The sequence below is a fragment of the Triturus cristatus genome, chromosome 4_2 (genome assembly GCF_964204655.1).
Source record: "Triturus cristatus chromosome 4_2, aTriCri1.1, whole genome shotgun sequence".
In the NCBI taxonomy this organism is placed as follows: domain Eukaryota; kingdom Metazoa; phylum Chordata; class Amphibia; order Caudata; family Salamandridae; genus Triturus; species Triturus cristatus.
Window position 1 is genome coordinate 944,355,333 of NC_140586.1, and position 25,917 is coordinate 944,381,249.

The 25,917-nt window shown below is 46.8% G+C and overlaps 1 protein-coding gene across 4 annotated transcripts in view; it reads left to right on the top strand.

Moving 5' to 3' along the window:
• Positions 1-24,937, top strand: part of LOC146839023 (uncharacterized) — a 432,821-nt gene extending 407,884 nt beyond the window's left edge. For all 4 annotated transcript variants that reach the window (XM_085603057.1, XM_085603054.1, XM_085603055.1 and 1 more), the window contains one exon: positions 21,248-24,937. In XM_085603057.1, the coding sequence (XP_085459183.1) occupies positions 22,637-24,622 (1,986 nt within the window). In that variant the 5' untranslated portion in view covers positions 21,248-22,636 and the 3' untranslated portion in view covers positions 24,623-24,937. The remainder of the gene's footprint in view (positions 1-21,247) is intronic.
• Positions 24,938-25,917: the final 980 nt, after the last annotated feature.

The window sequence follows — 25,917 nt, forward strand, 5'->3', positions numbered from 1 at the left end:
TGGGTGACGAGGATTTGGATGTTCATGAACGTTTGTGGTAGTGGTGTTAGACGCTGTCCATGATGCTGCTTGTGCTAACCCAATAGTGGTGCAAGTTAACAAGGACATTGTAGTGAAGATTGCTATCTATATATGTACAATGCTAAGTTAGCACAACCGCGTTAGATGTTAGAAAGCCATCTTGCCGCTTTTGCTGCTTTTGCACACAACACTGTAGTCACATGTTATTAAGTGAGAAATGCTTACTCGACTTTGCTTCACATGAGAACGGTCTGTTGTTCACATCGCTAACAGTGAGCAGCGACCTTGGTCTGTACATTGTGTAAAGAAACAGTCTAGGTCGCTAGACGGTGCATGCTGTTGGGTTCAGGTTGGTCGGCCCACTATTTAGCCATAACACGCACGCAGCTGCAGATACCTGAAAGTCGAGTGCTTTTAATATTGCAGGCTGCATGAAGAGCATTGTTGTAAAAATGTTATAAAAATTGCCCCTGGCATAGACCAAACTCTTTGCGGGCTTGTTTAAAGGCGATAAGTCTCATCTGGGTACAATTCACCCTATTGCTCGCATCCCCCTCCCTCCATGCCTGGAAGGACATACTGAGTGCCATCTGCCTGATTGGTTTTAATATCCAGATTGGGAGTTCCCTATGGAATGGTGTGTGCTTAAGTACTCTCACTACAAACCATTGCCATACTCTGGCCGTCTGTCGCACAATATATGGAGTATCTCTCGGTGTACCTGATTCCTCCATTAACAGCTCTGGAAGACAACAGGTGTCCACCATTCCCGCCAAGAGCTGCATTTCCCCACTAGGGACTGTGTTGAGCCATCCAGCTGCGTGTTGCAATTGAACTGCATAATATTAGGGGTCCAAATGTGGGACCTCCAATCCCCCGTTGCTTAAGTCCTGGTCAGTGTGGCCAAAGCCACTCTGCTATGTGTAATGGCCTTGTTGAACGATTTAACAAGAACACGAAGGGCATAATTGGAAGACTTCCTGAAAAACTCAAAAGAAGATGGGATATCTTACTTCAATGCCTGCTGTTTGCCTATTGGGAAGGGCCACAGAGGAGAGTGGGGTCCTCCTTATTTTAGCTTCTGTTTGGGGTTCCTGTCGGGACCACTGTGCCTTGTGAGGGAGGGATTGGAGAAACCTCGTATTGAACCGTAGCAAGATATAGTGGACTATGTGCTTGGCTTTTGCTCCAGGATGTATGAGTACACGGAAAAAGCAAGCATAAACGTTTAGGCCAGCCTAGAGCTCCAGAAGCTCTGGTAATGCCAAAAGACTGCTATGGTTGAGTTCCAGCCAGGGCAGGTGGTGTGGGTTTTGGGGCCTGTGGCTCCTAGGGCTCTGCAAGTTAAGTGGAGTGGACCCTACCCTATTCTAGAAAGAAAAGGGGCGGTCACCTACCTGGTAGACCATGGCTCTGACAGGAACCCCAAGAGGATCATCCATGGTTACAGATGAGGATCAGGAAGCAAAGAGTGAACCTGTCCCTGACCTGTCCAACAATCCAAAAGATGGGTCAGTGGAAGGTGTGGTCTTGTCAGACACCCTACCTGTCCATCAAGAGACTGATTGCAGGCAAGTCCTAACTCAGTTTGCTGAGCTCTTCTTTTGACCTCTCGCCAGACTAGCTGGTGTGTCCATGATGTAGACGCTGATGAAAGCCTACCTGTTGAGAATAAAATATACAGGCCGACTGAACATGTGAAAGAGAGCATCAAAGCTGAAGTAAGCATGATGCTGGAATTGGGAGTTCTAAAGCCTTCTGAGAGCCCCTGGACCTGCCCAGTTGTTTTAATCCCCAAGCCTCATAACCAGGATGGTAAGAAAGAAATTAGGTTTTGTGTGGACTCTTGGGGCGTGAATGCTGTGACCAAAAGCGATGCATACCAAATTCTATGGGCAGATGAACTTATTGACAGGTTGGGAGCAGCCAAGTATCTGAGTATGTTTGATCTCACATCAGAGTACTGGCCGATAGCTCTGACTCAGGAGCAAAAGAAATATCTGCATTTTCAACCCCAGATGGGTATTATCAGTTCTGTAATGCCCTTTTGGTTTGAAAAATGCACCTGCCACTTTTCAAAGGTTCCTGAACTAAGTCCTTGCTGGATTGGAATCCAGCATATCTACACAATATTGCTGTCTTTAGCTCCACCTGGCAGGATCACCTGATCCACCTTAGGAAAGTACTAGAGGCTCTGAGAAGTGCAGGCCTCATTATCAAGGCATGCAAGTGCCAGATAGGGCAGGGAAAGGTTGCATACTTGGGTCACCTTGTTGGTGGAGGCCATGTTCAACCCTTACAACCCAAGATCTCGACCATTCTGGACTGGGTGGCTCCAACTACGCAGACTCAAATGAGGGCCTTCCTTGGCTTCCTTGGTACTATAGGAGGTTGGTGAAGGATTATGGCACCATTGTGGCACCCCTCACAGAACTGACTTCCAGAAGAATGCCTAAAAATAGTGAACTGGACTGTGAGCTGTCTAAAGGCTTTTGACACGCTGAAGGAAGCAATGTGCTCTGCACCTGTTCTGAAAGCTGCAGATTATGTCAAGCAATTCATTGTGCAGACTGATGCCTCTGAACATGGTATAGGAGCAGTGCTATCCCAAAAACATGACCAAGGTCAAGATCAGCCACTGGCTTTCATCAGTAGAAGGCTAATCCCCAGGGAACAGCGTTGAAGTGCCATTTAGATGGATGCCTTTGCTGTGGTTTGGTCCTTTGAGAAGTTTAGGTCAAACCTGTTTGGCTCTCACTTCCTAGTTCAAACCGACCACAGGCTTCTCCGATGGTTAATGCAAATGAAAGGTGAACATCCCAAACGGCTAAAGTAGTCCATCTCCCTACAGGGAATAGACTTTGAATTGGAACACATACCTGGGAATGCCAATGCAGGTGGACTTTCCAGGTTGTCCCATTTAGACGATGTTAAATGTTATGTTAAAAATACTTATAAAGCGCGCGTACACCACAAGGTTTCATGGCGCTGCGGACAAGGGAGTCCTGCCGCTAAGTGATTCATTCATAAGCCTGGCGAAAGAGCCAGGTCTTGAAGAGTTTCCAAAATTGAGGATATGATATCATCGATCTAATGTCCTGAGGGAGAGAATTCCAAAATAGAGGGGCCAGGACCACAAATCTTAGCCCCCCCAATTTCTAGCCTTTAAAGGACAGAGTAGCTAGGGTATTCAAATGGGAAGAACTAAGATCCCGAATGTGGATATATCTCTGGAACCGAGTAGATACAGACACTGGGCAGTTGCCATGGAGCGCTTTAAAGAGGAGGCATCCCTACTTGAATGCACTTAGTTCGACTACCAGAAGTCAATGTAACTTTTTCATAAGAGGGGTGAGATACTGCATTATGTCATTGCTGGCAACAGATTAATCTAGCAGCCTGGTTTAGCACTAGTTGCAGTGTTTTAGATTGATATGCCGGAATGCCAAAGTAAAGAGAGTTATCATAGTCAATGTGAGAGATGACTAAGGCTAAAGCAACTTGGGTAAGAGCTTCAGTAGTGAGAAATCTGCTGTTCTCCAGTATTGGGGTATCTTTCATAGATTCACATGCTTGAATCATTCCCCGTCGTCAAAGTGGGAGTCCCACGGTACATAGAATAGCAATAGCATAGCGAAAGCATAGCTAAAAGAGCAATAGGAAGTATTGTAGCATAGACGTTAATAGGAAAAAACTTGTCACTTTAATGACTTTTCCAAGTCATTAGATATGGTCCAAACTCCGGCCAATCCGGCAACAGCACCCTCTGGAACCTTCTCCTCAGAGGCTCAGGATCTCAGATTTTCTACCGCATGTCGTGTGAAGGGAGTCTCCTTGAGCTCTGCTCAGTACCTCTACATTTTCTATTCAGAATATCTTCATTGCTTTTTATACTACAAAGAGGTCACTCATCAGACACTGTAAGTCTTGTGGGAAACTCTGGCTTCATTCTGAAGACCCCCACAAAAAGTGTATCTACTGCCTCCACCCTGAACATCAGGTGAGAGATTGTAAAATCTGCAAGACTTTTCCTCAAAAGACTTTAAGAGACAGAGAGGGACATCTACATCTGTGGTTACAGAAACTCAAGATCAAGGATAATCCCATATCCAATGTTGAGAGTAATTCCTCTCTCAGGACTGTCATCTCTAAGAAGGGGGCTAGTGAGGCAGAGATGATATCTCCTAAGGCTAAGGTGCTCAAGAAAAACCACACCTCTACTCATGAAGAACAGACTTCTTCCTCAAAAAGGGCTCCTGCTAAGGGACTACCTATGCCCTCTACCCCTCCGAGATCTGCCTCTTAAGTCGCAGGCATCTAAGTCTCTTCCTGAGATACATTTTCCAAAAAAAATGGGTCCCTCGTCTACGAAGACTTCCGTTGTCACTGCTACAACGATGACTTCCACCTTCTCTTCACCTCAACCGACAATGATAATGTCATCGGCGTTCTCTCCGTCGATGTTTGTCATGGTGTCGGTGAAGCCTCGCTCGTCTGCCACCTCCCTCACTTCGTCGTCGACGAAAAAGAGGACTGTCTCCGGTCGGTCGTAGACGGATGCCTCCTCGCCGACGAGACGGTTGATGGCTCTCAAGGCTCTACCTGCTTCGACGGATGCCTCGTCGTCTAAGGTTGCCTCGTCATCGACCGGTGCTTCGCCGACAGTTGCCTCATCGACGGTTGCCTTGTGGTCGGCGGGTGCTTCGCTGACGGTTGCCTTGTCAACGGTTGCCTCGCCGACTACACAGAAGCCTTTCCTTATGGAACTTCAACCACGCTCTTCGTCGACGAATGCTGAGTCGTTGGCGGCATCCTTGGTTCCACCTTCAGCTTTGATGTCTCTAGTCCCCTTGAAATCTTCAGTAACACTTTTGCCGCCTTCAGGAATGACGGATGTTTCCCTACTTCAACGTAGGAACTCTTCTTTGAATCTATTGCCAATTCAACCCTCTCCAAATCTTCCTGTGGAGCTTTTTGACTAAGGGGCTGATGAAGAGGATTCGGAAGAGGATGACCGGTTCCGTGCTGCTCGTACTCCATCCGAACTTCTCATCAAATGCCAAGATATTGATGATGACCAAGGATATGATTATTACCCTGAGCCTAATACTCAACCACCACTTGAGAATCCAACTGTGCAGATGCCCATGTCTCTCATCTCTAATTTGCAACATATGCTTGATGTCTACTACAACCGATTTCCTCCCTCGGAGCCGGCCTCATCTGTTCTACAGACGCCTTTTCCTCTGCCTTCATCGATCATCGGGCCGCCCCCTCCGGTTTCTCCGGTGGCATCGATGTGTCATCACCCGGAGGACGCACACACAACTGACGACGACTGAGAAGAATGGGAGTTGGGTGATAGATCCCTCCTTACTGAGTGGGACAATTATCAAATTCAGACTCCGTCAGCTACCACTCCAATTCCTGTTGACTCTCCGCCAGCTGACATAGGTGGGTTTCATGTTCTCATGGATAGGGCGGCCAAGAGATTCCAACTTGCTATAGTCACCAAGGATGACAACTGTTTCTTGTATGATTTCAAAGACCAGCTACAGAAACAAGTCCGGGGCAGGACGGTTTGAAGGTCATGAAAAGTCCTGCTTCCATTCCTGCAGTCCTGCCACGCCTGGATATGAAGGACAAGACCCCGGATGAGTCCACATCCTGTCTTATTGGTCAACCATAGCCGGATTCGGTTATCTCCCAGGCGGTACAATGTTGTGCCAGGAATCCCTCGTCTCCGTTATCGGCTCCTCCTGATCAAGATGGCAGACGCCTTGATTCCATTGGAAAGAAGTTTTCCACCATGGCGGCAACTACTTTCTGGGCGGCAATTCTCTTGCTATTCTAGGCCGATATGACAGGCAAATGTGGTCGGACATTTCCCCCTTTATTGATATGTTGCCCGAGGCCTCTAAAGCGCAGGCTTTGAAGATCCTTCAGGAGGGAGAACGGATCTCCGCAGAGATTATCGATTGTGCAGTGTCCTTCACGGTCTTTCGCCAACTAGCGGGGGCAGCAGTCCTCCGGCATCAAGGCTGGTTAAAAGCTACTTCTTTTCGGCAAGAAGTACAAACAAAGATTATCGACATGCCTTGCGACGGCGAATCACTTTTTGGCCAGCACATCGATGACGCGCTCCAGACAATAAAGAAAGACACTGACACAGCATGTTCTCTTGGCACTCTACAGTTTAAAAAGCAGCCCTTTGGTGATGCAAGGGGTCGTGGTTCCTCCTCTTTCTCTTGGGGAGGTTACAACCAATACCAGCAGTATCCACTCTATCCGGGCCAACCGTGTTACTCCTCCTCCCTGCAACTGCAGTCGTTTCGATAACCGCAGGCTGCCTCTTACAAGCAGTACAGAGGGAAATCCTCCTGCAGAAGTAGAGAGTCCTCAAAAAACCAGTGACCACTGCCAACCGCTCTTCCCATCAATCCGACCAAAGTTGGACGGCGGATCTCCCATTTCTTCTCCAATTGGTCTGCAATAACTACAGATCGATGGGTTTTGGACATGGTGTCCAGAGGCCACACTCTGGAATTTGTGAAATTCCCTCCAAATTCTCCCCCCAGAGGTCCTCCTCCTGCCCATCTCTAGGAATGTTTATGCCAAATCAATCTCATGTTAAAGAAAGGTGCGATCGAAGTGTACAGAATCTTTAAAGGGGTGCAGGCTTCTATTCAAGATTCTTCCTAATCAAGAAAAATTCGAGGGAGTGGTGCCCCATTCTGGACCTTCGTTCCCTCAACAAGTTCCTCAAGAAGCAAACTTTCCGGATGTTGTTTCTCCTAAAAGTGCTTCAATTACTGTCTCAAGGGGTTTACATGACAACACTGGACCTTCAAGATGCCTATTTTCATGTCCCTATCCTACCCAGACACAGAAAATTCCTGCGCTTCAGAGTGGCTGGCAGATATTTCCAATTCAAAGTCCTTCCATTTGGCCTTCGCTCTGCACCCCGAGTTTTCACTAAAGTCTTGGTACCGGTGGCAGCACATCTTGGTCAAGCTGGTGTCCAAATATTTCCCTACCTTGACGACTGCCTTATAAAGGCGCAGTCGTTCGCAGTCGCAACCAGACACACTCAATCATGCCTGTCTCTGTTCCAGTCTCTGGGTCTTTCCATCAATCTGGAGAAGTCTCAGTTGACCCCCTCTAAAGTGAGGACCTTCTTGGGGGCCATCATATACATACGGCAAACAAGGGCTTGTGTCTCAAACGAAAGACAATAGCAGATTTCCAAACTGGCAACTCCTGTGCACAAAAAAGTCCGTTTCTGTTCGACAGTTTAAATCGCTTCTGGGGATGCTGTCTTCCTTTATTCCCCTAATTTCCAACTGTCTCCTCAAAATGAGACCCTTTTTTTTTGGTAAAAGATTTTATTAAGTTTTCACACCCAGGGTCTTAGAGACCAACATTACACATATGACCAGCAGACGAGGAATCCCCCCTCAAAATACACATCAGGAGAAATCCGTTCCACTGCATGCCTACCCTACATCCCCCACCCGCCGCCCCCTCTACCCCCACCCCCCCAGTCAGTGTGCCCGCAGTAAGTCCTCAGCAGCTACCTTCCATCCGGTCCTATGGCCTAAGACGTCCCCGCTCCGGGGGAACGGGCAGACCCCTGCTAGTAGTCAGCCCGAGAGAGAGGACCCTGCCGTGGCCTCCCTCCGCAGCCCTGTTCCCACCTGCGCTCTTCAACCGCTACCCAGGTAGAGTGCAGATAGCAAGTCCTCTATGAGTGTAACTAAGTGATCCCGTCCTGCATGCACTCCCCCGCAGCCCCCGCCGACCCCGTCCCAGGCTCCACTCCCCCATCCACATCTACAGAATCCCCATCCTCAACAGCCTCCACATTCCTCGTCTCCCTGGAGCGCAGCTCTTCCACCAACACCTCCCACGCCCTCGCCACATCCAGCGCCTTCTCATTAGCGGTCCGCCTGGCCATCTGATGCCGAAGCGTCCCTTCGCTTCCCGCCCAGGCCAGGAAACTCCCCCTCCATCTCCGAAAACTCGGGCTGGACTTGGCCTTCCAATGCAGAGTGAGCTCCCGCTTCGCTAGTATCAGCCCCAAATCGCAAAACTTGCTTGTAACCCTGGTGCGGGGGGTGTGCGGAAACCACAACAAAAGACAAGTCCCCATCTCCACCTCCAACTCACGGTCAGTCACCTGATTCAGACACGCCACCACATCCGCCCAGTACGAGCCCAGGCCCCGGCAGGACCAGAACATGTGACCAAAATCAGCCCCTTCTACTCCGCATCGAGGACATGGCGACTGAGAGCCTCCAAAATACCGCAGAATTTTGACCGGAGTGAGGTAAGCCCTATGAAGGGTGTAAAATTGGATCAACTGGAATCTAGCATTGCGCGTGCCCTTCCAGGCCCGCCGTAAAAGCTGTGCCCAAGTCGTCTCAGGAATGGGCCTGCCAAGATCCCCCTCCCATTTACCCCGCAAGACCTCCAAGGGTGCCAGCCTCTCCGTGGACAACCGTCTATACAGACAAGTAATGGCCTTAACCGTACCCGCCGCCATAGTGACGTATTGACATCCCTGGGAAATCGGGGGTTCCGACAGCCCCATCCCCCAGTGCTTCTGGATCCCACGCACCAAGGCAGCATGCAAAAGGTAGTCCCCCCGTGGTAGGTCATATGCCCCCTGCAGATCCTGAAACGACAGCAAAACGCCATCTCCGTATAAGTCCCCAATCATGTGCACCCCGCACTCCTTCAAAATGAGACCCTTACAGGAGGAACTCGACAACCAGTGGCAAGTCTCAGGGTCCTTCGATGTCATCAACATTATGTCTCAGATACGAAGAGCATTGCAATGGTGGACGCGCATACCAAACATCTCAGCAGGTTGTTCGTTTGTAGTGGACACTCCAAGTTTCATCCTCACGACAGCCTTGGAAGGGTGGGGAGTGCATCTTCAAGCCCTCACAGTCAAGGGGAAATGGGACCCCTACCATCGAACTTGGCACATAAACCTTTTGGAGTTACTGGCGATATTCCTGGCTCTGAAGTCCTTTCGCACCCTCATTCAAGGAGCTTCAATGTTGATCCGAACGGACAACACAACAAGTATGCATTATGTGAACAAACAAGGGGGCACGAGATCCACTTTGCTATCCGTACACTCTCAGCAAATTTGGGAGTGGGCGATTCAACATCAGATCACTTTAACAGCAGTCCATGTTCCGGGAGTGTCCAACCTTCTAGCGGACTCCCTAAGCAGGTCGGTTTCGTCATACCACGAGTGGGAACTTCATCAGCCGGCGCTGGACGGCATCTTTCAGCTTTGCGGACTCCCCAATCTGGATTTATTTGCGACCAACCTGAACCGCAAATGCCCATTCTATGCAAGTTGGCTTCCCCACCCAGAATCGTGCGGGAATGTGTTTTTGATGAACTGGTCAAAAATATATGCTGACGCTCTTCCACCGATTCCTCTAGTCCCAAGGGTACATTGGAAAATGCGGAAATAACCCTGCCACATTCTTCTCATAGCCCCCAGATGGCCTTGCCAGTTCTGGTTTACGGAGCTCCTCCTTCTGTTGAAGTGCAATACAATTTGGCTGTGCCCAATTTTGAATCTTCTTACTATGAACCACGGCCTGATCTGCCATCCGGATCCAACTTCTCTGCGATTGGCAGCCTCGCACCTGAACACTATGAGTTTGCCAATTTGATTATTCATCCGGACTGCAGGGAGGTCCTCACTAACGCTAGAGCACCCTCCACTATCAAAACCTACAAACTCAAGTGGAAACGGTTCTGTCTTTGGTGTGAAGCTTCAAATGTTCGCCCTGTTCACCCTACGCCAGAGCAGCTTCTGCCTTTTGTGTTACAATTAGCAAAATCCGGCCTGTCTCACTCTACCCTGAAGGTTTTTCTGGCCGCATTTTTCAGATTCCGGCAGGATGGCTCCAATTCTCTTTATTGTTCAAGAATTATTCAACAATTTTTCAAAGACTTATTTCGGATGTCCCCCCCCCCCTTTTCCCCCCCGCCCCCCAATTCGACGCTCGCCTCATTCTTGCCATCTGAACATTGTGTTGGCACAACTCATGAAGTCCCTATTTTAGCCCAATCATAGGGATTATCTTAAATTCATCTCCTGGAAGACATCGCTGCTTTTAGTTCGTACTTCGACTCGGCGAGTCAGCGAGATACAGGGTGTAACTATCAAACCACCTTTTCTTCAATTCACCAAAGACGCTGTGGTGCGCTGCACTAATCCGGCCTTTATTCCTAAAGTTCCATCTGATTTCCACCTGAATGAGCCGGTCATCTTAAAGAATATTTTCCCTAATCCACAGTCGCCAGCGGAAAAGACTTTACATTCTCTAGATGACAAGAGATGTTTGAATATTGTAAGTGACCAGGAAAGTCATAGTAAGTACATAGGCTGGACACTAGTCATTATGAGTTCGCCAGCTCCATGATGGCTTCACTGAAATATGTGATGATTGGCACCAAGCATCTCAACATAATAAACTTGCACTGATTCCAGTGTAGATTTTATTAAAAATTGCACACAGAGGGCCCCTTAGAGGGGTCCCCTGAAACCTACCAATGCTTAGTGTGGTCATTGACTGGCCTGAGCCAGCCTGCTACCACCAGAGTGTGTTTTGACCTCAGGGGAGAGTGCCTGTGCACTTTGAGGTCGATAACAATGCCTTTCCTGGGTGGAGGTGTTCACATCTCCCCGTGGACAGGAAGAGCCATCCGTGGTGGGGAGCTTCAAAGGTTTTGCCTCCTTTGTAATGCAACCCCAGCCTCTCCTGTTCGAAGGAGCTGGCCTCCATCCTGTCCTCATCCCCCTTTTTGGCGGCAGGACAGGTGGGAAACCTTTGATAGAAGAGGAGATAGGCCCCCCTCTGCCAACTCCACCCCTCGGGTGCCGGAGGCTAGGTCAAGTACACTTTTCAGTGCCCACCATCTTGAAGATGATGGGACTTATCCAGTTAGGGCTAGGACTGTGTCCTGCTCTCACAGAAGGTGGGCATGTTAGAGGGCGTAGACACCTCAGGCAAAGGGCCCATTGGACACTACCTGTCACTCCCTTGTAACGCCCTTAAATCTAGCTTTTAGGTGGCATCCCCTGTCCCTGAACTTCAGTTTCTGACGGCCTAAGAAGAGCCGAGCACTACCGATCTGCACCAGCAGAGAAGATTGCAGAGAACTACTGTACACAGGTGTTCCAGGACCTTTTGTCTAAAGTAAAATCTGGATCCCCTACAGACTGCTGCCCACCACACCTCCTAAAAGAAGCCTTCACCAGCCTCCCGGGTCCAGCCCTCTCTCTTCTGAATGAGTCCATATTCCAGGGTTGTGTCCCTAAGGCCTTTAAAGAGGCAATTGTGGTTCCCCTTCTGAAGAAATCAGGGGCAGACCCCCAGATCCTGTTGAATTACCGCCCAATCTCCTTGCTCCTGTACCTGGCAAAGGTACTGGAGGCTCATGTGGTGAAGTGCCTGTCCAATTTTGTTGAACAATCCAACTATCTCGACTCGCACCAAGCTGGGTATCGGCCTGCCCACTCAACGGAGACCGTAATACTGGCGGTATTGGCTGACCGGGGTACTCCTCAGGCCCTGTTGCTGTTGGATTTCTCGGTCGCCTTTGACACGGTCGACCATGTGATCTTGGTGGACCGTGTCAAGGAGGCTGGCATTCAGGGCTCAGCCCTTAGTTAGATTATCTCCTTTCTAGAGGATGGATTTCGTGGATGAGGCTACCCTACTACACGATACCCAGTTTGGTTTCCGTCCCCGCCACTCAACGGAATCAGCGCTTCTGATGGCTGTGGAGACCTTACGCCAGGGGGTGGATGGGGGTCATACTATGGCCCTCGTCCTATTGGACCTGAGTGCAGCATTCGACACTGTAGCTCACACCACCTTGCTACAGTGTCTGAATAGTGGAGGAATATCTGGAGCTGCACTCGCATGGATCCAGTCTTTCCTGACGGGGAGAAGTTTTCAGGTCCGCCAGGGCGAATGTTATTCCAGGGATATTGGATTGGGCTAGGGCGTACCCCAGGGATCGTCCCTGAGCCCCACCCTATTTAATCTTTATGTCTCCCCAGTGGACCCTATTGTTGTGGGCCATGGTCTGCATATTGTGTCCTACGCCACGCAGCTGGTTATCTCCCTCTCGCGAGCGCCCGGTCTTGTGGCGGACAGTTTCAGAGCCTGCATGCAAGACCTTGCAGCCTGGATGTCCGCCAACTGCCTTAAACTAAATGGCAGCAAGACCGAGGTGCTCGTAGTGGGGGGGAATCCATCTGTCTGGTCGTTGGCGTGGTGGCCCCCATGCTTAGGTGAGGCTCCAACACCCTTTCAAGAAGTTCGGAACCTTGGAGTCTGGTTAGATGCCGACCTGTCTTTTGGACCGCAGATAGGACGTGTGGCGGGTGTCTGCTTCAGCGTCCTGAAAAGTATACGGAAGGTTTTAGATCTCCTTCCCACGTCAGCCCGCAGAACGCTGGTGCACGCCCTCGTCACATCACGCCTGGACTATGGCAACTTGCTGTACTTGGGAGCAACCAACAAGGCTATAAATCGCCTTCAGGTGTTGCAGAACGCGGCAGCCCGCCTCATTCTAAAATTTCCCAAAAGAGTGGCCTCCAAAACTGCCCTAAGGACTCTTCACTGGTTGCCAGTAGGGAGCAGGGTTGAGTTTAAGGCCCTCTGTACCTGCCACCGCATCCTTACTGGGAAGGCGCCAACACCGCTCCAGAACCTGATCACCAGGTACGTACCCACACGCTCCCTTCGTTCCTCCCACGGAGGCCTTTTAAAGGTCCCGAGAATAAGGCAGGCTCGTATGGGAGGCAGATCATTCCGCTACCTGGTTGCTAAGAGCTGGAATGCTTTACCTTTGGACCTCCGCCTTAAATCATCTGAACCTGGCTTTAGGAGGAAGTTAAAAACATATTTATATACACGTTAGCCTGTGCAGAATCTACGGTCGAGTCTGTGGGAGTTCTTCTGTTCTAGCGCGGGGACACGCTCTGAGCGTAACCAAGCGCTCTATAAAATTCCCTTATTATTATTATATTATCGCTCCCAGTCAGTCTAGAGCGAGAGTCCACCATGAGCTGACCTCTTCTGGACTCCTCAACGTTACTTGCAGCCTCCGCAAGGGGACCCCCTCAACCTTGACCTGCTCTGGTATGCCTTTTCTGACACCAAAAGGCACCCCTGCAACCATCCGTCCTGGGCTTTGGTGAAGAGGACAAAAGGTGTTGCTACGTTCTCGAGAATCGAAACTTACCATGACCGCTTTTGGTTTCCTTCGACCGGCCTCGTGGCCTGAGCCTGCAGACCTTTTCCAATTTGGCCTGTCTTTGATGCTGAGTTGTCATCCTGCACCCGGGCATCCCTGTCCCGCTGGTGGTGTGGTGTAGTCATGATTCTGCCTTGGGCCTTGTCCAGTGTTGGCCTCAAACCCCCAGAGACTAGTTTCCCCAAGCCGCTGTTACTTACCTGTAAGCAGCCTCTGTACGATTGCCCCAGTCCCCCTTAATTTGTATTGGGTTTCCAACCTTGAACTTGCACCTGCACCTGGGCGCCCCTGTGCCGCTGGTGGTGCACTGTTGGTTCTGAACTGAACCTTGTCCAATACTGACCTTCACTTCCAAATAATGGTCTTGTAAGTAGATGTTGCCTATACGTATGTTGAATGTTTTTTTCACCACATAGGTTAACATTGCAAAGTCGGAAAATTGCACTAATTGTTCACTTTTTATATTGGACAGTATTATTATTGCAAAACGTATTTACTAAAGTTGAAATTCGGTGGTTCCGCAAAGTAAATCTAACCAAGTGTTGTTTTATAAATTGGTCTCAGATTTAATTATTGAGTGTCATTTATTGCCACTGTGTGTACAACAGTGTGTGTCATTTATTACCACTGTGTGTACAACAAATGCTTAACACTACCCTCGTATACGTCTAACTGCTCCACCACACTACCACAAAAGAGCATTAGTATTATCTACTTTAGCCTCTGTAAAACCTCTGGGGATCCACTGGACTCTGCACACTATGGTATAGTATATTGAGTGCCAGCATCCTACGCTCAAGTACTTACACACACTCAGACACAGACACACACACTCTCTGTCACATCAGAAACATATATTTAACTTCTCAATGACACCTTCAACTAGGACCATTAGTAAATAGGTTCATGCAGAATTCAAAAGATCCTACTAGTAAGGATATCTTTGCAGTCATCCCCATGACGGAAAGAGGAAATACAAATGAATGAATAAAATGCTTTAGGAGGCCAAGCTAAGCATAGAGAGCAACAGAAAAAGCAACAAGAAAGAGAAAAAAAAGAGTAAAATAAAGATAATAAAAACAAGAGAAATAGAAAGTACGAAAGAAAGAAACAAGGCTCCCATATATTATATTCAGTGGTGCTTGTAATACGGCGGCCAGGATATCCATCACGTTTGTGTCTGAGTAACCAAGGCCAGCGAACTCTAAATCAGGCTCTTGACACTTTGCAACGTTGCTGCTGTTAACTGAGTTCCATTACTTCCTCAGATGTCACGGGCAAGAGACACCTGGTCGCCTGTAGCATACCTTTTATAATTACAAGGGTGTGACAACACCGCATAACTCCGCATAAACAACAAATGCAGATTAAACCACAGGGTTCAAATAAACCCACACACACACCGTAAGATTAAACCTATACTAAACACACAAGCCTCAGTAACAGGTACATAATACAAAGACTGATGGACATAATGAAGCGGACCTAGAGATACATGCATAGCACAGAAAATATTAAGGTCTTGATTTAGAGTTAGGTGAGCAGAGTACTCCTTCACAAGCGTGGTGCAAGTCAGGTGGATTATGTGTCCAGTCTTACTTGGGTGCTGTCGGTGTAAATACATCGAACGGCCCATCCTCTCTAGATCAGGCTGTCTGATGTATTTTTCTCTTATTCAGGACCACCAGGGAATACCTGGCAGTCGTGATGAGAATTTTTTTTTTAAATGAACCCCACTTCCTGGGAGAAAATTAATCGGAGAAAGTTCCAAGGGTGTGAGGGTGATTAGTTATTGGTTTTTAAAAACAAACTGCAGCTTTGGAAGCTTGTTTTTGAAAAACACAAAAGTTGGTGAATGGCCGCCTGAAACATGGCAGCCGCTCAGCACCCCTGCAGTGCTTTCAGAGGGCCACCATGGCTACTTCTCCTCTGAAGGGACAGAGAGCGCCACAGGGCCAGTGGAAATCTCTAACAAGTCGGGTGACCCTTTGGACTTTAAATCAAACCCATAGTCTTGATAATTGAAAATAGAGGAGTGGAGAAAAGAGAGAGTTAATTAGAACGCTGCCTATATGTGATTTCTTGAGTGTGAATAAGTAAATGACAAGACGCTGCTGTGTTCCTTACCTTAGCGCTCCTTTTTTTAAAAACCTGCTATATATGTCGCATTGGTTTATCTCTGCAGTGTCTGCTGAACAAGTTACTGGTTATGTTAAATTATGTCATACTAGAAAAAGATAAATAAAGCTTACAAAAACAGTTTGTTGTCTAGAAAACATACAAGGACCAAACGCTTCAGCTTGACAAAGCAAGGGATTTTCAGTCCCGCCTCTGTGTTCATTCCAATTCCGGGGCCACGGGACAGGCAGGGGCTACTGGGTTGAGGTCATTTTCCTTTGATGTCACGAGACCTGTCCTAGTAAGGCTGTGCAAACTGACCAAGTAAATCCTTTTTTGTACTTGACTCTCAAGTTAACGAGGGCGAGCAGTCACAATATTCTCAGCTTTGTAATGTCGACTGCTTGAACTCAGAGCTTAACAATAGATTAACAGACTCGATTGAATAAATGACCAGCACACTGCATATCTTGCCAAGACACAGGTACTTTTTAAATCTCTTTTTATTGAACTAGTGCTCAATCAATAGTGTTGACACCGAAAATACGGTGCACATTAGTGAGAGTGATTAGACCAAAAACACAAAGTCTGCAAATATAGACTGAGTAACATAGCTTGGCTTGTCCTGACACTCCCTGGCCAAATCCCACTACATAAAACTCGAACGCAAGGATGGTACATATTTTACTTTCACTACTTCATGGCCAGTCACATGGCCTGGTAGCTCTACCATCCCTCCCATTTCTTTTCCCATTTACAAGGGCAGGCCCTGCTGAGATACACCCTGTGCTCCACCCGTTGACACCAATCAAGATCTGCTTCCCAATCCTCCACCCTGGGGGGGGAGAGCTGGCTCCCCAACCCCATGCAATATTACGCTTGCCAATCGCTGAAGCCAGGGCCAGTCATATTCTGCGAAAACGATGCCATGTTACCTCACTCGTGATATTCAGAAGGTGCCATTTGGCCCCCATGGGGATCGCTAGTCCCATGACCTGGGACATTATTCTCATGATCTCTACCCAATAGCATTGAATTACCGGACAACTCCACACCACATTAAAAAAAAAAAAAACTCACATTCCCTTACGCAGAGAGATGGCCGCCCGCCCTATTTGGTGCAACAAATTTCTGGAGTAGTAGGTCCTAAGTAAGATCTGTAGTTAAATTAGACCAAAACGAGTTCTAATTGCCACCTCCCTGGCACCCTGAATGGCCTCAACCCAATCGCCATCGCCAAGCGTGCCTAGATCCCTCTCCCACACAGCCCTCTGCGCCTCCTAGGGATCCAGGGAATTGCAGATCAACTTCCTATAGATGGTTTAGATTGCTCAGGGGATTAGTTAGCAGCTGGTCCTCTAGTGGGGATGCATCAGGCAACTTCCCCCCCTTCCCAGATGTGATCTTGCCGAGCGTGACCCACCTGCAAATGTCAGAACCGTTTTTAGTCACCTAATTCATACTTTTGTTGTAGGATTGTGAAGGACACAAGCTCCTGTCCCCCCCACACATCGCCCGGCCGTTCTAAGCTGATCAATCCCCATTTTGTGAAGCCCTGCAATCCTCCCGCTGCACTCCAGAGATCACCGTCATACAGTGGAGTAATTTCAGTCAGCTTACCTTCTCAGCCTAAATACTTGGTAGCCTCTCTCCACACCCTTACCACTGTTTGAGTATGAGTAGGTAGGGTGCACTCATACTTTCTTTGACACAGCACCGGGGTGGGGTAACCTCTTTGGCACATGGCCAATCCATCTACCCGGTAAGTAGGATACTCACGGTCCGCAAAAACCCAGTTGTTGACTGCCACCAGCTGCGTGTCCCAGTAATACTTGAGAATGCTCCGGACCGCCAGTCCACCTTAATAAACTCCCCTCTGCAACTTACTCAGCATGAAGTGCCACCATCCCACAACAGGAGCCAAAGTTCTCAGTCTACCTTTTGAAAAAAAATGTCTGGTGGGATCTTAAAGGACGTTTTTTGCACGATGTACAAGAGGCCCTGGAGGGTCATCACTTTATAAGGGCCATCCGGCCCAGTAAGGAGAGCGGGAGCGTCCGCAAGTGTCAGGCATCCCTGCGAAGGCGGTCTAATTTCGGGAGTATGTTCCTGCCTGTGGCTCTCTTGTAATGAACACGCCCAAATATTTAAAGCAATGTAGTGCCACCCGAACTGATCACTTGCGGAGGCTGGTTACGTGTCGTATAGCAAAATGTCAGCGCAGAGGGAGATTCTCTCATCCCACTCCTGATCAACTGGAATACCCGATATGAGAGGTCCTGGTGAACCAACGCACGTGTGAAGAGCATAGGAGACAAGGAACATCCCTGTCGGAGGGCAAAGACTCGGGAGACTGTATTATTGACGTGCATGCGTGTTAGAGGGGCCACATAGAGCTTGACAGCAGCGCCACTGGTTCAACAAAGGAATCCCCTGTTGCATGTGGTACTCCATTAAGGTGTCCGAGATTTAAGCGCGTTCCCTGGTGTGGCATAAAGCCCGATTGCAGATCCTCAGGGCCTACGCAAGGACCTTAGTCTCACAATTAAGCAGGGAGATAGGTCTATAAGACCCACACTCAGTTGCTGGTTTGTCCTTTTTTGGGATGACCACCACCTCAGACGTTCTTTGGTCCTCTGGGAGACACCCTTATTTTCAGGCAGTCTGAAACCTACTCTGGAGGTACTCCCTGATTTTATCCATTATGCTTTTATATAATTCTAAGGGGAGCTCATCAGGCCCGTCGCTTGCCCTGTTTGCAAGGTTCCTATTGTCTTATTTATTTAGTCTACTGTCAGGTCTTGGTCTAGTGCGTCTCGGTCCTCATTCGTTAGCATTGGCAGGGTCAGGTCTTTCAGGAAGTCTCTCCCAGTATTTCCGTCCCCTTGTTGTCAGTGTCGTCAAGGATCCAGTTCCGTCCTTTGTCTTGTCTCTCTAACCATGCAAGCAACTCATTGGCTTTATCACCGACATCTTAGAGACAATTCTGGGTAGCCAGCGCATGAGTGCCCGCTATTTTCCATTCGTGCTCTAAATGTGTGCTGCTTCAGTTGATGGTGTAATGGGAGAGAAACTGATTCCCCACTTGCCAAGCAAGCCTCCAGGAAAGCACATTCCCTGTCCTGAGCCTAATTTACGTTCCTTCTGCATTCCCCCAATCAAGGCTTGTATCTGGTCTCGAATCACTGCCTTGAATTCATCCTATAGCACGCAAGCGGATTCAACAGGCCGCCCATTCTCCTTAAAATAGAATTCTGCTCCGTTTCTCATACTAGCTTTGAACGTCTTGTCTTTTAAATATCATGGATCAACCCTTGGGGGTAGCATGAAGTCCACAACCGGACCATCGAGTTGCACCTCCACCAGCGAATGGTCTGAGATTCCCCCTGCTATGTGCGTATCGGCTGTAAAATCAACTTTATGGACAATTTGAGTGAAAAGGTAATGCATGCATGCTAGACTACCATGTGATGCAGACAGGTGCATCCGGTTCTGATCCCCTCTTCTCCTCTAGGGGCATTTAGGAGCATTATGGATATAGTATAGGTGCAGTTCTGTCACCCCAGTCACCCCAATGCGTATATGCTCTGTCATAAGCATCTTACCCTTTCACAGGATGATTCAGTCTTGTCTGGGTCTCTTTCCTGTTTCCCAGGACTTGAATGGCATGCCTGAACACTCGAGAGAGCAGTGACCCACCAGCAGGCTTTTGTGGAGCGTTTTTGTCCTGGATGTAGGGCTGCATTCAGTAGGGCACCCACTCTATCTTTACTTTGCAGTTGCCTGAAGATCAGCAGTCCTAAGGTAGCAGTCACACCTGGCCGGTCGGTAAGTGCAGCCCCTCTGGAGGCCCGACCGCTAGCAATTGAGCCCACACTGTGGCCGGCTGGACCACAGGCGTAAGCTCAGACAGGGTGTTCGACACTGGAGTAGTTGTAGTCCCTCATGGGCCACTGACACAGAGTAGTCAGAAATTCAGCAGCTAAAAGCCCAACACAGGCTCTCCAGTAAGTCAGTAGATTCAGACCCTGTTGTGTTAGGAATTTGGCAAATGCAACCTTGAACGGGCTGGTTTGTAGCACACAATCGTCCAACTGGGCCTCAACAATCATGTCGTAGAGTATTATTTTCTGTCTTGAACCTTTGGGAGAGTCTTGGGGTGTCCCTCAGAATAGCTGGTCCTGTTGGATGTTGGATTACCTACAGGTACCGGGGATGTGTCGGACCTTGCTTCTTCCAGGACAGGCTTGTCCTCCTGCTGGATAGTCAAACTCCCTTCCCTTTCTTACCAGACAGGCAGGCTTCTAGGCAGGCTTCTAGGCTCTTGATGACAGGTACACAGCTTCTCCATTAAGTAATTCAGCCTGCAGGTGATGTCCCTTCAACTTAGATAGACTGTCAGGCTGACACCATCCCTGGTGGCACAGCAAGCACCTGAGTACTTTGTAGAGCACATTATTCCTTGGTAACAGAGGACTAGATGGTCTCACTTGTATACACAACTGGAAGGCAGGAGATGCGGTTTACTCTGTCGCACTCTCACATTGCATTTCTGCTACGCACACCAACACCCTAAACACGCACTTGATGTTAACGCAAAGTCTGGGCACAGGCATAGAAATGGAGCATTACATAGGTGTGTCAGTAGGATGCGACTCCACTGACCATGATGCAAAGATCTCATCAGGCTATTGAACCTTACAACAGAGTGCATCGCCACCACCGCTCTATCTGTTAGACCGATGACAGTCCTCTGTCTTAAATAAGGGCACACTTGGTGCGATCCTTCAGGTCACAGGACCGGTCCAAGACCTCTCATAGTCTCTTGTTAGAAGTTGCACAATGGAAAATGTCATGTAATTGTTTTTTTTTTTAACTTTGTGGTAGATGTATCCCTGTTACGTGCAGTTACAAGTTTGACGCCATGGACTGGGTAGTTGCCACGAGGAACAGATTCTTCTGCCTGTCAAACCACTTGCCATTCACTATTTCATAGTGTTTTTCTGCTTTTATTTACCACTTGTTTTAAGCAGGTGGTAGATATATGCACGTGGTTGGTTGGGGGGAGATGGGTGAAGCAGGGGAGGGAATGGGAAAGCATTTTCCAACAGGCACGCATTGTGTGTTTCCCCCAGTTAGGAAAAAAAACAGCATAAGTCTTGGCTGCTATTGCTGCAGCCAGAGTCTTGTGCGTCTTTTCAGTCTAATTTTCTGCCTGGAAAAAATTGTGTCCTGTTTTTCTGCACCTGGTAAATCCAGGTGCAGAAATACCTAACAACTGATAATCAGGTGGAATAAAATGAACACCTGAAAGTATTTCATTGCCCTTGATTCATAATCTGGACCATAATTGAGGGATAGGTCTAGGCATAGTCCTCACAGCACACAATAGATTCGCGTGAGGCAGAGGCCAAAACTCAAGAGTCAGGACACCAGATACAAGTAGGTGGTAACTCAGGGCAGGGGAAATTCCCGTCCTAGAAATCTACATTGCAAATAATTAATAGTATTTTTTTTATTTTATTTTTATATCTGTTTGGTGCTAGTCCATAAGACTTTAATATCTGCCTTTGGGATTCTATGTTACGACTCTATAGGGTACAGGTATCCTTTGTGAGCCTAAATAAAATGTTGAAAATTCTACAAATCCTCACTCCTACATCCAAGTACTCTCAGGCTACCATTCTACACTCTGCTTTGTCTGAAAAACAGCTCAACGTTTTCAAAATTCTGCATTGATTTGGCTTGTAAATCATATTTTTTTAAATTTACATGTATTAACTATTTAATTTTAATTCTATAGGTGATTGAAATTACGGATGAAGAAAGCAAGATTTAGCACCAGGCAACTGAATGTCCGGGCCATAAGAAGGATTATTTTGAAAAACTGAAGGACACCCAGCATTCTAAGTTTAAACAATTTCCAAAATCTAGGTGCGGCGAGGAAGTGGGAGCTGAGGAATGTACTATACCTGTAAGTGAAGTCTGTAATTTTGCATTTCATTAACCCAGAGCAAAGCCATATCTGTGCACACAGCATCAGAAATCATGACAGAAAGACCATTCCCAGCATCCTCATCTGAAATATTATCAGAAAAACAAACTGCCTCAGCATGACAGAATAACGTTCATCTAACGCATCATGTAATTCCAGAGAGGAAGCACACACTGCATAAAAGAAAGTTATAACAAAAGGTTTCTTCTGCAGACCATCAAAGAAAAGACGCTGAAAGAAGGCTCCGAAGCGGACTCGTTAACAACCAAAAGATTGGAAAATCACCTTTGTTCAACAACCGTTTTTAACCAGTTTCACAAGTTTGAGACTATCTGCCTCTGGATAGAACACCATGACCCACTCTGCTCACTCTTGCGAAAACCTTAAAAATTCACCACTTTGTTGTGTTCATGACCATCTCAGATTAATGTTTCCTTTTTATTGTGTACTGTTCTGTAATTCTATGTAAATCGCCTCAACATTATCTATTGTGCAGGAGTGATATGTAAAACTGTTAAATATAAAAATGGATTAAAGGAGCACCGTTTCGCTATAGCTAATGTAAATAAATCCTCGTCTTTAGAACTACAAAACTTAACCTTACACCAAACATAGGGTAAAAGGAACTGATCTTCTGCGACTAATGATCCACAATAGTACTGTGCATGTTTTAATGTCCTCAGTTACTGCCATTACGTCAGTGCAAAAAGGTACTTATCAGTTTAATCATTAAATATCAGACTAACACCTTATTACTGCATTGCTAAGAACCTATAAAAATAGATTTGAGAAAAACTTCAGTCACAAAATAAGTTGCTGCCGGAGAGGCTATAACCTAATGACTATTGTCTAGTTGAAACATTTCGACAGGTGTTACAGGGCTGCTTCTAGACATATTTTGTTCAATTCAAGTGTTGAGAAGATTGCACACAATTTCTTTTAGAGATAAATGCTGAACACTATCTAAACAAGCCCGACTCTAAAATCGGGTTCACTCTTACCGTGGCATACAAGCAAGAGAAAACTAAACGTAGAGATATTAACTCTAGGAATACACCTTATAAAAACACGGGCTGTGAGAACAAATTCAGTGTTCAAACCCACCTCAATCAAAGCAAAATAACCCACGTTGGGGAAAAAAGTTACCTGTGCCAAAAAATATTCATCCATAAATCTCATCTCACTGAATTTGAGAAAATGCACACTGGGAAAAACCTCTCTCAGTGCTTTGTATGCCAAAAAAGTTTCAGCCGTAAATCTTATCTCACTGAACATATGAGAATCCACACTGGGGAAAAGCCTTATCAGTGCTCTAAATGCCAGAAAACGTTTAGTATCAAACCGAGTCTAAATCGACATGAATTAACTCACTCTTTGGAAAAACCTTACCAGTGCTCTGAATGCCAAAAAAGTTTCAGCCGTAAATCTTATTTCACTGAACATATGAGAATCCACTCTGGGGAAAACCCTTATCAGTGCTCTGAATGCCAGGAAAGGTTTTGTAACAAACAAAGTCTTTCTAGACATGTAGTAACCCACTCTGTGGAAAAACCTTACCAGTGCTCTGAATGCCAGAAATATTTCGGAGACAAAAGCAGTCTCACTCAGCATACAAGATACCACTCTAAGGAAAAATGTTATCAGTGCTCTGAATGCCAGAAATATTTTTGTGATCAAAACACTCTGACTCGGCATATAAGAACCCACACTGGGGAAAAACCTTATCAGTGCACGGATTGCCAGAAATGTTTCATTGACAAAAACAGTCTTACTCGGCATACAAGAATCCACACTGGTGAAAAACCTTTTCAGTGCTCTGACTGCCAGAAATGTTTTAGTTGCAAAAGCAGACTCACTGAACATACAAGAATACACACTGGGGAAAACCCTTATCAGTGCTCTGAATGCCCAAAACATTTCAAACGTAAATCACTTCTAACTGCACATTTGAGATTCCACACGGGGGAAAAACCTTATCAGTGCTCTGAATGCCAGGAAACGTTTTGTAACAAACAAAGTCTTTCTCGACATGCAACAACCCATTCTGTGGAGCAACCTTATCAGTGCTCTGAATGCCAGATATGTTTCAGTGTAAAAAGTAGTCTCACACGGCATACAAAGATCCACTCTGGGGAAAAACGTTATCAGTGCTCTGAATGCCACAAATGTTTCAGTGAAAAAAGCTGTCTCACTCGGCATACAAGAACCCACACTGGGGAAAAACCTTATCAGTGCTCTGAATGCCAGAAATGTTTCAGTGAAAAATGCCATCTCACGTTGCATATAAAAACCCACACTGGGGAAAAACCTTATCAGTGCTCTGAATGCCAGAAATATTTCCGAGACAAAAGAAGTCTTTCTCAACATACAGTAACCCACACTGGGGAAAAACCTTATCCATGCTCTGAGTGTCAGAAATGTTTCAGAAACAAACTCAGTCTCACTCAGCATGTAAGAAACCACACTGGGGAAAAACCTTATCAGTGCTCTGAATGCCCAGACAATTTCAAACTTAAATCACTTCTAACTGCACATGTGAGATTCCACACTGGGGAAAAACCTTATCAGTGCTCTGAATGCCCAAAAGATTTCAAACTTAAATCACTTCTAACTGCACATTTGAGATTCCACACTGGGGAAAAACCTTATCAGTGCTCTGAATGCCAGAAATGTTTCAGTGACAAAAGAAGACTTACTAAACATACAAGGACACACACTGGGGTAAAATGTTATCAGTGCTCTGAATGCCACAAATGTTTCAGTGAAAAAAGCCATCTCACTCAGCATATAAGAACCCACACTGGGGAAAAACCTTATCAGTGCTCTGAATGCCACAAATGTTTCAGTGAAAAAAGCAGTCTCACTCAGCATATAAAAACCCACACTGGGGAAAAACCTTATCAGTGCTCTGAATGCCACAAATGTTTCAGTGAAAAAAGCAGTCTCACTCTGCATCTAAGAATCCACACTGGGGAAAAACCTTATCAGTGCTCCGAATGCCAAAAATGTTTCAGCCGTAAATCTTCTCTCACTGAACATGTGAAAATTCACACTGGAGAAAAAAATTATCAGTGCTCTAAATGTCAGAAAAGATTCAGAGGTAGAGATGGTTACAAGCGCCATAAGAAAACACACCATCAAAATAATTCAGTGCTCCGAATGCCAGAAACGCATCAATTTTAAACTCAATCTCACTCTACAGCAGACGCACACAGGGGAAAAACATTACCAAAGCTGTGAATGCCAGAAATTCCTATTTGATAGGCACAGCCTCACTAACCATAAGCGACTCCATACTGATGAAAAACCTTATGAGTGTTCTGAATGCCAGAAAAGCTGCAGAGTAAAACGCTATCTCACCATGAGAAACTCCACACTGGAGAAAATCCTTATGCCATTAAAGCTTGAATCTGAAAGACAGTGTTATGCTTCATGAGAGACCCCACACTGGGGAAAAACCTTATGAGTGCCCGAAATGCAAGTAAAGTTTTGGTTGCAAATGACTTCTCACTTGACATGAGTGAACTCACACGGGGGAAAAATGCCTTGTGTGTTCTGAATGTCAGATAAGGTTTAGTCTTGAATACAATGTCACTTCACATGAGAGAATTCACACTGGACTAAAGCCTTATACAGGAGGGGAAAGCCAGGAACGTTTAACTCAGAAAGGAGATCTCACTAAACATGAGAAATGCATCCACACCAGGGAAAAGTAAGGCGTATCTTGAGTTGCAGAAAAGCTTCTAACAACCTGCCTTTACATGAGAGAGCACATATTGTAGTTGCAATAGGATTCATCAAGAAACTCTTGCAGGATAACTTAGGCTGCCCGCATGCAACCTCCAAAGAAATATCAGGTCTTGAAAAAAATGTAATTGCAACAAAATCCACAATTTGAGTATCTGAAAGTTACAAAACTCTCAAGGTCTTTACTTGACACAGAGAAGTGTTCGTGTTTCCAAAAATCAACTAATTGCCAAAAAATGTACAATATTAATGCTTTGAATTTACTCCACCCAAAAGGTTTCTACTCGCCCTTGGTTCTTAACATATGACTGAAATCTATATTTTCATGATAAGATTAAGCCTAGGTGGAGTTCTTCAATGGAGAACTCCGCGAAGTGACAAAAAAACTGGTGCGTTAGGGTCATTCCGTTCGTGGTGATTTTGATCTCCGGGTGTTTGTCCCGCCCTGTAAAAATAATCGCGAATGGCACCATGTGCAGCTCAAGAGGGTGCAGCTGCTTCTACTCGAGCGGCAGCTTTGTCAATGCGAAGGAAGGTTTCTCAACGTAAGTGGTTGTGACCTGCCGCCTCCACTCGCATTGAGTAATCCGACAACCCGCTTTGAGAAATCTCGCCAGGAGGTTGATTTTGCTCGCCAACTAGTTCTTGGTGAGCGCGGGCAAGGAAAAATCTCACCAGGAGGAGGATTTTCCTTGCTCCAGCACATGACGTTGAAGAGCGCAAGCGTGGAA